The sequence below is a fragment of the Papaver somniferum genome, chromosome 2, assembly GCF_003573695.1.
Source record: "Papaver somniferum cultivar HN1 chromosome 2, ASM357369v1, whole genome shotgun sequence".
Taxonomy (NCBI): Eukaryota; Viridiplantae; Streptophyta; class Magnoliopsida; order Ranunculales; family Papaveraceae; genus Papaver; species Papaver somniferum.
The window spans coordinates 90,076,640-90,093,104 of record NC_039359.1 but is presented as its reverse complement, the minus strand read 5'-3'; the positions used below and the strand labels follow the sequence as shown (position 1 = coordinate 90,093,104).

The window sequence follows — 16,465 nt, the reverse complement described above, 5'->3', positions numbered from 1 at the left end:
CCGTTAGTGTATAACTATATCATAAAATTTTCGGAAATTTTCGATACCTAATACCCTTTAGGTTTACTCTTTAGCCATTTGATTACGTCTCTCCTAAGTAAATATCGGAAATTATCGAATATTAACGGAAATTATTGAATATTAACTGAAATTAACGGAAATTATTGGAAGTTTTTTGGAACCGAAATTACATCGAAATTTGAAAACGAAATCTCCCCGAGACAACGTTGTACCAGTGTCTCGCTCGGGACCGAGATAAACCGGAATCCGAGATTAACTACCTTGGTCCCGACCCACACCAGGCGGTGGCATAGTCCACGCCCCACACCAGGCGAACGTATAGTGCACGCGCCCATTTTTTGTGTGTGGGGCACGTGTTTTTCACCATAAGATCTCGGGTCTCAAGATTTGGTCATCAGATCTCTTTGATGGTGATAGGTGGCTTCCATCTATGGCAGTGAGGTACTCCTATCTTATAGTCCAGCTACACCAAATAATACGCTGGGCGAAACATAGATTACTCAGTCCCGATCTTTCTTTCTCATCTTCATCATATACCCCAGTCACCTCGTTGATATTTCTCTCAACAACTACTTCCTTCGGTTCACCATCTTCTTTCTTCAATTTCACAGGGATTTCTCTTTTCTTCTTCATTGACTTCGAGATTTCTCTTTTTTTCTTCATTGACTTCGATTGGATGAAGAAGTTGTTGAAACTTGAAAATCAAAGGATTCCATCAAAAGTTAGGGCAAAAGGTAACTGTCTTCTGTAATTTTTTCTTATAACTATGATTTCGATTTCGGTAATGGTTTTATTTTTAATCAATTGTTGAATAGAACCCTCTGGTGGTTGATTTCTGGGTGTGGGTTGTGATTTTGGTTCAGATTTATGTTATTGTTGAAGATTTTAAAATCTAACTCCCTCAAGACTCTCTATAACTATAAAATGGATTCAGAGTTTAGAGATAACTCTCATAGTCTCATATCAATCCCCCCCTCTTTTCAATTTAGTTAAAAGAGTCACTTTTCCTTCTTGATTTTACTGATCTGTGCTCTTTTTGTTTGTCTACTACCAGGTTTCCAACGGAGCTGGAAAGGGCTTTAATGTGACGAATTTCTGGTAATTGCGCTCCAATCCTTAACTTATGCCTATTTTTCTCACTAATTTGACTTGCATAGGTTGCTAAAAATTTTAATTTGGATACTATAGATTCATATTATCTGTTTGTTGGTTTGACTTTAATCTAAGATCTCTTCTTGTTTCGCAGAAATTTTGTTTCTCTAATCCATAGTTGTTCTGCACCTCCTTTTACGGACTCTCATAGATTGTCTTCTGTTTACTCTTTATGTTCATATGATGGATTTCCAAGACTTCACAATTATTGACAAGAGCTGGATAGGACTTCCAAGAGACCACGATGCATTCAAAGCAGGAGTTCGAAATTTCATAGACTATGCGAGCTGGGATTTAGAACCCGACCAGAAAATATTTTGTCCTTGTAAGGATTGCAATAACAATAAGAGAGAGCTTGTGTCTGTAGTGCACGGACATATTCTGTGGAATGGCTTTATGCCGGGATATGTCGATTGGGTATACCATGGAGAAGGGGAAGACCAGGTGAGGGAAACAACCAATACTGGAAATGTGGTGCAGGACGACGATGAAGAAATGTCTGATTTGCTGCAAGAAATGAACTATGACGCCTCCAATTTTTACAAGTTGCTGAACGATGCGCAGGTGTCACTATATCCTGGATGTGAAAAGTTTTCAAGATTATCCTTCATTGTGCACTTGCTTCATGTCAAGTCCCTCGGTGGATTGAACATCAAGGGGTTTGATGCGTTGTTGAGTCTCTTGACCAAAGCCTTTCCGGATGCCAAACTACCAAAGAATTTTTATGAAGCTAGAACAACAATCAAGGGCTTGGGGCTTGGCTACATTTTGATCGATGCTTGCGAGAATGATTGTGTTTTGTTCTGGAAAGAGAATGCAGATAAAACTTCTTGCCCGGTATGTCATGCTTCAAGATGGAAAACTACTGAATTGAATGTGGATAACGAATCAATCAGAAGAACACCAAGAGGTAAAAACATTCCAGTAAAGCAATTGCGGTACTTCCCATTAAAGCCAAGACTTCAGAGGTTATTTATGTCTTCAAAGACCGCTTCTTACATGCGATATCATGCCAAAAGACGTCCCAAAGATGGAGTTTTGAGGCATCCAGTTGATGCAGAGACATGGAAGACCTTTGATAAGAAGCACCCAGAGTTTGCAGCTGATCCTCGCAATGTAAGACTTGCATTAGCAACTGATGGGATGAATCCGTTTGGGAATATGTTGCATCCACATAGTACATGGCCAGTTGTTCTCATCAATTATAACTTACCACCGTGGTTGTGTATGAAAGAGGAAAATTTTATCTTGTCTATGATAATTCCTGGACCCAAATCCCCAGGAAACGACATCGATGTGTATTTGCAACCACTCATAGAGGAATTGAAGGAATTGTGGGATGAAGGTGTTGAAACTTACGATATTTCAAAGAAAGAGAATTTTAAATGTCGTGCAGCATTACTTGGCACCATCAGTGATTTCCCTGCACTAGCTATGCTTTCCGGGTGGAGCACCAAAGGGGAATTTGCTTGTCCGTGCTGTGGGCCTGACCGATGTTCAGAACGACTGAGCAATGGGGGCAAGTATTGTTACATGCATCATCGTCGATACTTGCCTGCTGGTCATCATTGGCGCCACCAGAAGTCAGCCTTTAATGGTGAGAAAGAACTTCGAGAACCACCACATCTGATGAATGGGGATGAAATTGCTCAACAGCTGGCTCATTTTCGACAAGTTCAGTTTGGTAAGAACGCCAAACAGACTGGTCTGACAGAAATAACACCAGTTACTTTTGAACACAACTGGAAAAAAAAGAGCATATTTCATGAGTTGCCGTACTTAAGCTCAATTATATGTTTTCATAATGTCGATGTGATGCACGTTGAGAAGAATATTTGTGAAACTGTATTGGGCACAGTGATGAATGTAGAAGGGAAAACGAAAGACAATCTTAAGGCCCGGTTGGATCTGATGGACTGGGGATTACGGCCGGAGTTACATTTGAGACAAGAGGGAGATAAAATAGTGGTGCCAACAGCTTCTTTTGTCATGTCGCCCAAAGAGAAGGAATCTTTTTGTAGAACTTTGAAGGATATTAAGGTTCCCGATGGATACTCATCAAATATTTCTCGGTGTGTGAACGTTAAGGATCGAAAGATTATGGGTCTGAAAAGTCATGACTATCATGTATTAATGGAATATTTATTGCCTATTGCCTTACGTGGACACTTGGATGGGGATATATTGGAAGCACTGAGTGAGTTATGTATGTTTTTTAAAGTGTTGTGTACACGGGTTCTCAAGATAGAGGATCTGGATAAACTACAAGATAGTATCGCAATTACTTTGTGCAAGTTGGAAAGAATATTCCCCCCATCTTTTTTTGTTGTGATGATGCATTTGCCCATTCATCTAACACAACAAGCAAAGGATGCAGGTCCAGTTCAGTATCGGTGGATGTATCCGATCGAGAGGTAAGGGTATTCATTTATTTTATGTGCAACATTTGTCTAATTACATTGACGACTTGGGTGAATATTTCTTTTTGTAATTTTTTTTATACAATCACTATTTTTGCATCCTTTGAAGTCTTACTGTAATTACTTTAGGTATCTGCGTAAGTTGAAGTCTTATGTGCGGAATAAAGCTTGCCCCGAAGGATCGATGGCTGAAACATACCTTATAGATGAATGTATCACTTTTTGTACGCGTTACTTGAATAGTGTTGTTACAAAATTTAATAAACTTGAAAGGAATGAGGATGATGAGGCGCCACAACCTGATGATCGATTAATAGTTTTCAAACAATCCGGTAGGCCCGTTGGAGCTGAAACTTGGGGACAGCTTACGGAGTCAGAGATGAAACAAATCCAACTTTATGCTTTGCTGAATACCAAAGAAGTGCAGCCATATGAGGAGTGCGCGTGCTATTTATTTGTGTTTTTATAGCCATTAACTTGTTCAAGATCTAGTAATATTTTAGCAGTGTTGTGGTTAACTATGTTAAGCGCTGCACCTGCAGGGAACACAAAAGTGAGCTGCAAAGCCGTGGCTTAAGAGACGCCGACGTTAATAGAAGACACATCAAAGAGTTTCCTGATTGGTTTGCAACTAAAGTAAGTACCGATATATCATTGTAACACAATTTCTTTTGCGATTTTAATGACTTTCACTTCGTTTTTTTCGTCATTGATAAACATCTCTATGCATGTATGAATAGATATACCAATTGCATAAAAAAGGTCAGGTGAGTGATGAACTATATTCGTTGAGTCAAGGTCCTGCTAAAGAATGTTTGAGTTACAATGGCTACATTATCAATGGGTTTAGATTTCATACAAGAGAGTGGGAGAGTCGACGAAAGTCACAGAATAGTGGACTGTGTGTCCCTCGGGAAGACGAAGGTGTAGCTGAAGATGAAAATGATTTTTATGGAGTTGTGAATAATATTATCGAGGCACGGTATGTGGGTCAACTCCGAGTTCTTCTTTTCAAATGCGATTGGAGACCGATTGCAGGAACAGATGAGTTTGGATTTACTAGTGTCCATATGAATAGAAGATATTATGTGAATGAACCGTTTATTTTAGCATCTCAAGCACAACAGGTTTTCTATATCAATGATGTATATAATAAACAAAATGAAGTGGTTATAAAAACGCAACCTCGTCGGTCTTTCAATATTCCAGAAATAGATTCGGATGGGGAGACTGAAACAGAAAGCTCGACTTCTAGTGAGGCATATCAAGAATGGCATTCAAGCTATTCGATAAAAGATCTTAGAGGAGAGCCACATCAGGATCGCAGTGACAGTTTTGTTTGGGATAGGAACGACGTTCCCCCAGAAACTATCAGTCGTGCTGCAGCAGCAGTAGCTTGTCGAAGCCAAGAAGATGAAGAGGAAAATGACACGGATGCCGTTTACACCTCTGATGATGAGGATGAGTATGAATTTGATGATAATAACAACCGCGATGATATGGAATTTTAATAGTGGTGAGTATCATTTCATCTTATTGATCTAATAAAAGTTTTCCCCTTTGTGATGCTTGGATTATTTTGAATTTAAGTTTAATCTATGATGAGTTAGTTACTGAGTTATCTATATGTTGTAGGACTTGTCCAGTTATCGACTGCAAATGCCTTGCAAAATGGACGGGTTTCTATGTTTCTCTTATTGGGGTGGGGTGTTGCGAGGCTATCACCTGTTAGAAGTAGAATTTTTTTCCCTGCGAAAGTTGAGTTATGAAACTACTTTGACATAGGGTACTTGGCAATTTGGGAAGACATGACAGTTCATATTTTTAATCTTGTAAACTTCTCTTTCACGATTCCCACTTTTAATCTTTTGTAAACTTTAAGAGTGTTTCAAGACATTCATTTTCTTGAACCATTTCCATGAATGATAATCTAACCGGAGTCTTGTAAGGATCTAATTAAGTTACACATTTCACTGTGAGAACTTTTTTCATGCCTAACAGTGACTGCCATCTTAACAGTTAAGGAAGATTAGTTGTTCAAATTCCTTGACTTAAAATCACAATTTAATGTTTTCAAAAAGACTGATTAAGAATGAGTGAGATAGTAAATCAAGAACAAGTATTTATAATTTATCAAATTCTTATTTAATTAATGAAGACTCAATGAAATTTCAGAGGATACTCTTACCCTTACCCTTCCCCTTGTATTTTATTTAATCTAACTTTGGTTCCAACAAGTAATACTGTAGGTGATTTCTTGTCATCCGAATTAAAATATTCAAAACAAGAGCAGAAAACATCCAGCTATTTTTTTTTTTTAAAGCAAGCTATTTACAAAAGAATGAGAAACATAACTGCAAAGAGCCTCAAACTTTTAATTTAAATGTTAACAGGTGTTTTAACATTAACAATTAACATAATCTAGTTGGTGTATTTGGGTGCTCAAACCTTTGGCAATCACAGTTGCTGGTTTAGTTTCCGAAGTCTTAAGCAACTATGCAATAGGTTAATTGTGCAAGCTTAGTTTCCGAAGAGTTTGGAAACTAGTGCATTATATGTAGTTGGCATATCTTTGTTACTGAAGAGTTTGGAAACTAATGAAACCTATAGTTGCGATTGACGTGTTGTCAAACTATATAGGAACTAAGAGTTGCCTTAGCCTAGTTCCCAAAGCATCAGGCTACTAGTATATTTCATGTAGTTGGCATATAATTGTTGCTAAAGAATTCAGATTCTAATAAAAACGGTAGTTGTGTGCAGATTGTTGCGGAAGTATATAGGAACTACTAGTTTCCTTTGACTTTTTTCGATATCATTTGGCAACTAATAGTTGCGAGATTTTAGTGGCATTTGCTAGGATTTTTTGTAGTGACTATAGACCATAAGGAGGAAGAATGTGAGCATATAGAAAATTTGTTGTTGCAGCAAGGGTTTATCTCTCATCCAACTCTATTTTCGATCCTCTTGTCTGGGATAATCCAGACAACAGAACTTCCAGGGTGGTGATTCCTCGGTTACAAGCGCAAGAAGGTCAATAAAATGAACATATGGAGGAGGCAGCTATGCATGCAGAAGAAGCTCCAGTCTTAAATGAGGCTCAATAGCTGCATGAAGAATTGAATGCGAGAAATGGAGAATCTTCTCAGATGGGTATGACTCGTAATCTGAACCAGGAAGGGCCGATACAAATCGCCATCCAAGTGGACAACTCACTTTTTTTGGATATCCCAGTCACCAACATTGAATGCAATACACAAGGTATGCTACGAGTAGCTATTAATCGAAATAGAGAGAGTGGAAGACATTGAAAGGAAGGGAAAGAGGGTAAGAATGGATAAAGGACAGTCAAGTCATTTTTCAGACTCAACTTCTACTCAGGAAAATCAGAATAGAGAGATTTATCCTCAAATTTCTTCTTTATATGATAATCTGAATAGAAATGTAGGAGGAGATTTGGGTATGTTAAAAACATATTTAGAAATGGGTGAACTTGATGTCTCAGTAGAGGATTTTAATGCTCAAAATTTAGATCCAGATGATATTGGAAATCTGAAACTGTTTAAAGAACCCCTTCAGGAATTAATTCAACATTTTGAGCTGAATCAATCAAGACAGTATGCTGCTAGTTCAGTTGGAGAATCCTCAGAACACACTCGTATTATTCTGGATGATCATGTTCAATATCCTAATTCATATCCCTCTTATCATGGAACAGTGTCATAGCATAATCAAACTAGAGCTCTCCAAAGCAAAGATCCAAGTGCTTCCAACCAGGTAATCGTTCATCACTCTAATCTCAATCAAGTTTTTTCTTTTTCAGTAATCTATTTACTCTTTGTCAATCCTTACTGTTTTTATAATCCTTATATGCTAGTAAATTTTTTGGGTTCTAAAGATAGTCAAATCAGTATAAAAATGAAATTGCTGGCTTGGAACACTCAAGGTTTTCGGTCTAAAGATTCTAGAGATTATTTAGATGATATCATAAGAGAATATAACCCAGATGTCATATTTTTATCTAAAACTAAAACCTCTGCTGATGAAGCAAAAATTTTAACACAAAGGTTTGGTTTTCCTAAATTTTGGTTTGTAAGTTCTATTGGGTTTTCGGGTGGATTGATTATGCTAAGGAAAGATGAGTTTCCTTGCGAAATTATTAGTAGTGCAGATAATATGATACATGTTTTAATTCAATCTAATCCATCTAAAGAGGAATGTATGCTGACTTGCATGTATGGCTCCACTAATGTGGAAGTGAAAAAATTACAATGGGACTTCATTAAGGAGCTCAATTATAATATTTTTCAGCCTTGGGTGGTTTTTTGTGATCTGAATATTCATCTTCATGACAAGGTACATCAAGTTAGTAGTAACTCGAGTGATAAAGGGGTCAACAAACTAATAAACTCAGCAAGCCTTATGGATCCGTGGTTTGTGGGTCATAACTATACCTGGACCAATAAGTCCAATGGAAAATTCAATATCCTTACTCGAAGCTATATCATCTTCCATTTAGGGATTCTGATCATTGTCCAATACTCTTTCTCTTTGAGGGAGATGAAAAAATAACACATAAATCTTGGAAATTTTACAAATGTTGGTTACGTGATAAAAAATGCATGGAGGTAATAAATTATGCATGGCATAATGAATCAACAGGGGGTAATTTTGGTGAAAGAATAAATAGTACGCGTAAATCTCTTGCAAAATGGAATAGGGAAGTTTCTGGTCATATTAATGGAAGAATAAAATGTTTGAAATACTATCTTTCTCGTATTCAATCTCTTCCATATAGTGATTCTAATAGCAATAAGATTCAGGAAATAGTGGATAACATCTCTCACTAGGAAAAGATTGAGGCCGAATTTTGGCAGCAAAATTCAGGTGATAATTGGATCCTAGACTCAGATAATAACACAGCATACTTTACTCAAAAGCAAATAGAAGGCGGTCAAGAAATAACATAACGGACCTTAGGGATAATACAGGGAAATGGTTTCATCAAAGAAATGATTTAGAGACTTTGCTCACTAATCATTTATCTTTGATAGCAACTTCTTCCAATCCTATTTTATCTTCTTCTTCTTTTAGTATCATCAAAAATCTCATTACTCCTGCTGATATGAGAAACTCTTGATTTTACCAACTAAACAAGAAATCCATGATACCCTTAAAAGTATGTCCCCTTGGAGTCCTCCGGGCCCGGATGGGTTCTCTATCGGCTTTTATTTATCTTAATGGTCAATAGTTGGTGATGATATTACTTCCTTAGTTCAAGAATTTTTCTCCAAGAAACAAATGCCAACTTATTTGAATCAAACCACTATTTGCCTCCTACTTAAAAATAACCAACCTGCAACTCCAAGTGATTATAGACCAATTGGTCTTTGTAATTGCTCATATAAAATAGTCTCAAAATTAATAGTTCTCATAATGAAGCCACTAATGGAGATACTGATATCTACTCCACGGGTAGCTTATGTTCCAAAGAGATTAATCAATGATAATATTATTTTAGCACATGAGCTTATTCATTCTATTAAGAAGTCTAAGAAAAAAGTTCCACTAGTAGATCTAAAGTTCGACATGTCGAAAGCTTTCGACAGACTTGAATGGTCATTTATAGATAAAATGTTAATACATATGGGTTTCAGTGAAGATTGGAGAACTATCATTCAGCAATGCATATCGACTACATCGATTTCCATTTGTCTTAATGGTAGTGTTTGTAATTCTTATATTCCATCTAGAGACTTAAGACAGGGAGACCCTTTGTCTCCATATATTTTCATTTTGTCGATGGAATATTTATCAAGAGTATTACAAGAAGCTCAGGATCATAAATTAATTCAAGGGATCAAAATTTCTCAAAAAGCAACTCCAATCAATCATCTACTCTTCGCAGACGATTGCTTGTTGTTCTTCCAAGCTTCAGATGAAGGTATCTCTTATATATCTGATATCTTGAAAGAATTTGGTAATCTGTCAGGTCAGCTAATTAATTATTCGAAGTCTTCGGTTTTCATTTGTGGTGATATTTCTCATGAAGAAAAGCTATCTATAACTACTAGATTAGGAGTTAGAAAGCTATGTTCTTCAGATAAGTATCTTGGTCTGCCAATTCTCCTAGGAAAATCGAAGGTTTCTTCCTTTCACTATATTAAGGATTCTTATGATAACAGATTCAATGGTTGGAATTCTAAAACCCTTAATCAGGCTGCTAGAACAACCATGGTGAAATCAGTTTTGAATTGAATTCCAGCTCATTATATGAGCAATTTTAAAATGCCGAAAGCTACTTTCCAACAGTTAGATACCTTGCAAAGGAATTTTTGGTGGGGTCATAAGGAAAATAAAGGCATAAAATTTGTCTCATGGGACTCATTATGTGTTGCAAAAGAGGATGGTGGTCTGGCTTTTCACAATCTAGAGCATTACAACATCTCTTTGCTAACCAAATTAGCTTGGAGACTCTGCACTGAACCAGATAAGCAATGGGTTAAGAATATGAAACAAAAGTATTCTCCTCACTGTGAATTCTTACATCTTCAGCAAAAATGCCAAAACTCTTCTTGGATATGGAAGGGAATCGAATTAGGTCTTGAATATGTTAAGAAATACCATACATGGGATATAAGGAATGGAAATAAGGCCCTAGTGTGGTATGACATATGGATTCTAGGTCTAAATGATCCTCCATACCCAAAAGACAATTATAGAGGTAATCATAGAATTGTGCATGTCTCTGATCTCATGCTACAAAACCCTAGAAGATGGAACTCTAACTTGATAAAAGATGTCTTCCCAGAGAACATTGCTAATTTAATTTTACAGATGAGATTAACTCAGCATGGTGAAGATACATTAATCTGGGAGCCAAATAGGTCAGGAAACTTTTCTATTAAGTCTGTGATGAGTGCTAAAAAGTGCATATATTTATCCCTTTTTGTTGGCATTTAACTCATCTTTTGTGCAGTAATTCTACATTTTATCCCATATTCTGTATTTTCATTGTTTTCAAGAATAAATATTTTTCTTACTTAATTTTGCATTTTTAGGTAATAAATAAAGTCTGGATGACTTGCGGAGCGGAAAAGAGCTGAAGAGTGGTGAAAAGCCGGAAGAAATTACGCAAGGAAGCCGCAAAGAATGGAGCGCACGTCCAAAAAGCTAGGAATGGGCTCAAGGAGGAAGAATTGTTCTTAAAGAAGATATGGGCTTGGCATACCCAAGGCACAAAACCCTTACCCAAATCCATTTCCTATATCCATACCCGCCTTCATTTTCAGCCATCAGATCGGATCATCTCAGCATCCTACGGTCGCAGCATCGCCAGTACATCAAAGTCTGAAATTCATGACCAACACTACAACACCTAACTCCATCTCACGCCGTTAGTTTCATTGTATCTCATCATCCTACGGTTGCTGAAGGCTATGTTCCATCTTATCGTTGGATGCATTTCAGATGGATCGATCCAACGCCTATCACTCTCCGAACATCGAAATCTGATGAGTCCGCTCAACACCGGAACACCAAACCCTATCTACCCTAACCGATCACACTTTTCTCTCACTCGATTTCCTCTCTTCTCCTTTCTTCTTCACAGCAACCTCCATCACCTGCTCCTCCACCTGCTACACCCATGTCCGCCACCAAGTCCTCAACCACCACCATAATCACCACGTACACCGCTCCACACCCATCATCACATACCCCTTCTCTTAGCTGTCTACTTTTCCATTTTTACACGGCTCTCTGAAACCCTAGGCGTGTACAAATGGTAAACTAGGTTAAGCTAAAGACGCAAATTGAAAGCAACAGGAGATGTAGGAGACGCACAAGAGGGATGGGTCAAAATCAAAATCAAATTTCAGAGAGTTGGTATGATTTAATTTCAATTTTCAGAAACCCTAATTTACTGTTTTGGGGGTTTTTCTTTTAAAGTGTAATTGGGTATAAATATGGGTTGTGGGTGTTGTTGTAAAGCGATCTCTGGGCTAGCCAGTGACATATGTTTTAGTTTTCAATTTACTTCATGTATCAGTGACAATTTCAGTTCATGTGAAATGTGTGTTATGCATAAAATTTGACTGTGAAGTGTGCTGTTATCATGTGGAGCATGTGCATATGTGATAATATCATGATTATAAGCATGTTCATGTTCTAATTCTTTTGCTAGGGCTTAGAGGAAGCTCTTGATCATATGCTAGGATAGTAAATGTATATGTATTGTCTTGAAATGCTTTAACTGCCTTAGGATTAATGAAATGCCATTTGAGTTACTTCACTTGTGATCAGCTGTGCTGTTAGAAGACAGCTGATGCTAGGAGTGCAGCTAGGTCAGTGTGTGAAAATTTAATCCATTGGAGAGACTGCATCAAGCTTAGTTAGCTAGTTGAGCTAAATACTTGTGATCAGTTGTGTTGTTGAAAGACAGCTGATGCTAGGGGTCATTTAGCTAGGTTAGTTACTCTATCCTTCTTTGGAATCTTTCATGAAAAAAAAAACAAGACATACAGTGCATCACAATTTCCTTAGCCTAGGGTCAGGTAGTGGAATCAAAAGCCTTAGTACCCTCCCTTGAACTCAGAAAACCTTAGAAACTCCCCAAAGAGAACTTTAGCAAACCCTCCAAGTCCCTGTGGACAAACCCCTATTTACTCTTTCTTGCTTCAACTTCCCTGTATACTTGCAGGTTAGTTTGTAGGTTACTTTTCCCTTCACACCAGTCTGCCTACAAGACTATTAACAATGAGTCCTCTGATCGAGCTAGACAACAAAGTTTATTTACAAAAGAAGTTTGGAAAAATCTTTGGAAGACAAAAGTTCCACATAAGATCAAGATGTTTCTTTGGAAATGTTTGAGAAACATAGTCCCGATGCTGACTAAAATTAGCCATTACAAGAAAGGAATTGGAAAGAAATGTCCATTCTGCAACAGTCAAAATGAAGACCTTCACATCTTCTTATTGATTGTGAGTTTGCAAGAGCATTATGGCTATGAATGAATTTTAATGTGGGTCATATTCAAAATCAAAATATTCATGTTTTGACCTGGATCTCAAGCTGGTTTCAAAATCCAAATCAGTCTACATACAGTCTGGTCTGTTTATATACTTTAATGTGTACTGCTTGGCATATTTGGAAAAGCAGATGCATTAAGTTATTTCAAGATAAAAGAGTCAGTTGTTGGTTTGTCTGCCATGAAATTAGAAGTTTAATACAAAACTTCCTGGAAGACAAACAATATATGGACCATACTTCCTCTCAATCTCATCAGCAAACTTGGTGTCCTCCTAATGATAATTGTATTAAGCTTAATATGGATGCTTCTTTTGATCATAGTTTAAAAGAAATTGGAATTGGTCTAATACTCAGAGATTCTGCAGGTTCAGCCAAAGGAATCAGGAGGAGGTACTTCAATGGAGGAGTGAATGTTGAACAAGCTGAGTGCGTGGCCATGATAGAAGCTATACAGTGGGCCAAGCAGCTTAATATAAACAATGCTACTTTAGAATCAGACTGTATAAATGTGGTTAATGCTATCAGCAATGTCAGCTCTACTGTTCAGTGGTTGAATATGAGCTATGTAGAAGAAATAAGACATATGCTATCTTCCGCATTATTTTTTGGTGTTGTCTTCCGTATTATCTTTTGGTGTTGTTTATGTGAATAGGTCGGCGAACAATATAGCTCATGTTATAGCTAGTGAAGCAAGAGCTAAAAAAACTTCTTTTGATTTTGGTGAAACCATCCCAACTAAATTTGAAATGCTTGTAAGGGATGAAAAGAAGTTAATGTAGAAGTTACCTCTTTTAAGTTTTAATAAAATTGTTTGTTTACATCAAAAAAAATGCTAATAACCGTCCCCCAAAACCACAAGAGACAAAACACCAGTACTTTCTCCGGGACTCGTTCTTTTGAGTTGCGAAAGGAAATCGAAATCACTATCTAAGTCAACAGATTCGCGGGTATGTTTTCAGTAATCCACCCTACTAATGTAGTGACAACATAGTTCAGTCAGACTTGTGTTCTTGGTCCAAGCAATCAAAGTTTGGAGTATAATTTTTGAGAAGGAATTATCTTTTTGTTTGTCAAGTATGAATTTGCATATTTTGTTTTGTTTAGGTTGTATTGGAAGATTAGGAGATAATGGGAGTGACCAAAAAGTAGAAGACGTGCATGTTGGAAATGTTCATTTTTCCGGGACTTTGCATGGAGCAATGATCAAGACATGGGAAGTGAATATGTATCATTTATATGATGTCATTTTTATATGATCATTCTAGTTTTTATATGAACCTAATATGGTTTGTTTATGAATTTGACCTAGATTTTGAAATATTGATATTCGTTGCAGATGTCTGCATTTAAAGTTTGATGTAGTGTTAATTGATAACTACAATTAATCCAATTTATTTACTTGGAGCATTCTACATCACAATGGAAATCATAACAATCTTTCAAATTCTTGTTCATGAAGATCTTGAGGAGTGCTTTTGTTGATACTGTAAGGAAACAGTGGGTTTCCTAAATTGGGTCAACTTCCATATATAATATGGGTTGCCTAATGGACCATGGTTTCCTAGTATGAGTTGGTTTCCTAAACCAAGGAGGCTAATACTTGGGAACCAAGTTTGTGACTCCTATATAAGGAGGTCTAAGCTAAGTGTTTTAGTGATGGAATCATCAATGTAAATCTCATATAGATGTGAGGGATTCATCCCACCTATTGAGGTGGTTATGTGAGAGACCTAATGGTGGAAGGAGTACATCATTATGGTGTTTATGGGATACTTATCGATGTTGGAAGATATGTCGTTATGGAGTATTCATATGGAGATATTGGTAAGACATCTTGTTAAGGAGAAGATCATCTTGGTGGTGCTGGATTAGATTATTGGTGTTGAGCTAAAGGCGTCCATGATAATTTATATCAGAGTGTGCAGAGAAGATCGTCTTGTTGTGGTAGATAATGTGGTAAACATTATCTGGTATGGGTGAAGATGCTACTTTGGATCTTATAGGGTGCTTGTGAGAGTTCTTGTGTTCGGTCACGTTGTGGTGAGTCGATGGATTGATTTGTCAATCAGTTGTGTAATTCTCAGTGGTGATTCTATAATGAATAAATAGGTCGTAGTCGTTTGGTGGATGTAGACAATATTACACAGATTGTATATATTGTTGAACCACGTTAAATCCGTGAGTACTTTACTTCTTGTTGCTTTTTTTATGGCTTGCATCTATGTGGTTCTCTTTCTCTTCTTCTTATCCTAGATCGTAGTGAGGTTCATGGAGCAATCCGAGAGATCAATTGTTTCTTGTTAGCTAATATGTTTTTGCAAGATTAGCACGTAGATGGCTCTGACCCAAATAATTGGTATCAGAGCATTGTGTGGAATACCAATTGCCCCAAAAATTGGTATCAGAGAATTAGGTTAGATACCAATTGTCCCAACAATTGGTATCAGATCTATAGGTTGGGTAGAAGATTTGAAGAGAAAGTTTTGGATTTTCTGGTTGGAAGAAAATTTTGAAGACGAAGGATTTGGTTTCATCAAGTATGTGAGGATTTGATGTTACAGGTTCCGAAGATGCAGAGTTTGATGTTATCAAGTATGTGTAGGATTTGATTTCATCAGTTTTGGATACAAAGTAAAGTAAGCGCACCTCTAAAGGAATGAGATTATATCAGGTGATCTACATTCGATATGGTCAAGATGTATGGTCTTGATGTTCATGGTGCTCTACGTTGGATATTTGACATTGATATTTATTGGAGCATAAATCATATACATGGCTTCAAGTAAGTTTATTTATTCTCTATACTTCGTACTATTCTTGGAACTGTTTGAAAGACATGCGTAGATTAGTTTTCAATTAATCGGTGTTTGCTTGGCAAGACACAAGAAGGCAAGAATATTGTAGTTGGGATACAAATATTGATTTGTATGTTTGTGTAAGTAAAGACGGAATATAAGCATGTCAAAGTCTCATTATTTTTCCAAACCAAGGAAACAAAGTTACCGAAGGTTTCAATTATAGCTGGGTGTGATTGGGTCTTTGTGTGAAGACGGATTATCATATTTCGAACGTTGGTGTACGTTTGGAGCAAGATTGGAAAAGGGATATGCACAAGAGAGAATGTGTGACATTATGTATTGTTACAAGGGTAACAGTAAATTCTTCGACGATGGTCACAGTTCTATCCGAGTCTGATTGTGTTGTGGTTTGACTGTCATGAAGTCGAGACTACATGCTTGCTTAAGAAATTGATAAAAGATTATCTTGACAATTATGCCTGTAAAGGGACATTGTTGTCAAAGCCCGTTGAAGTTGCTGAGGTGATGTAGAAAATGATGGTGTGTCAGTTGTTGAAGTCTCTGTGAAGCTGGACACGTGTTTGGTATGTATGCAATGGTTGAAGATATGATGAGCTTTTTTTAGGAGTAAAACTCAATTGGGAAAATATGGTTGTAGAGTCATGATCCAATCGGAGATAGGCTTGTAAAGCAAGATTCATAGAGATGAGATCGAGATTGGCACGCAGTGGAAATGATCCGTGGATTGGTTGTATTTGGTGCTCAGTTAGGGTCATGCTCAATATGCTTTGGTACATACAAGATGGTTAGTTTCTTGGAAGCTAACATAAAGGTTGGTTTGTTAAAAACTAACACAAAGTATCTCGTTAACTCGCTTTGGTGGACATGCTCGTGGAAAGGAGCAAGTATGTGATCAGTTGTTTGAATAAGCAATTGAATCGGCTAGTTTAGAGACGAAGATGAAGACTATGGTTCTGCTAAGGTAATGCTTAGGCAGACGCATGGAGGCTATTGTGGTAGTTTCATTTGCTTATCGAGTAGTTATGG

The 16,465-nt window shown here is 37.1% G+C and overlaps 1 protein-coding gene across 1 annotated transcript; it reads left to right on the top strand.

The window, feature by feature from the left end:
* The first annotated feature begins 1,356 nt into the window (after positions 1-1,356).
* Positions 1,357-5,104, top strand: LOC113351595. Its single transcript, XM_026595548.1, has 4 exons — positions 1,357-3,587; positions 3,723-4,031; positions 4,136-4,229; positions 4,334-5,104. Exons 1-4 carry the CDS (start codon positions 1,357-1,359, stop codon positions 5,102-5,104), a joined length of 3,405 nt encoding a protein of 1,134 aa, XP_026451333.1.
* Positions 5,105-16,465: the final 11,361 nt, after the last annotated feature.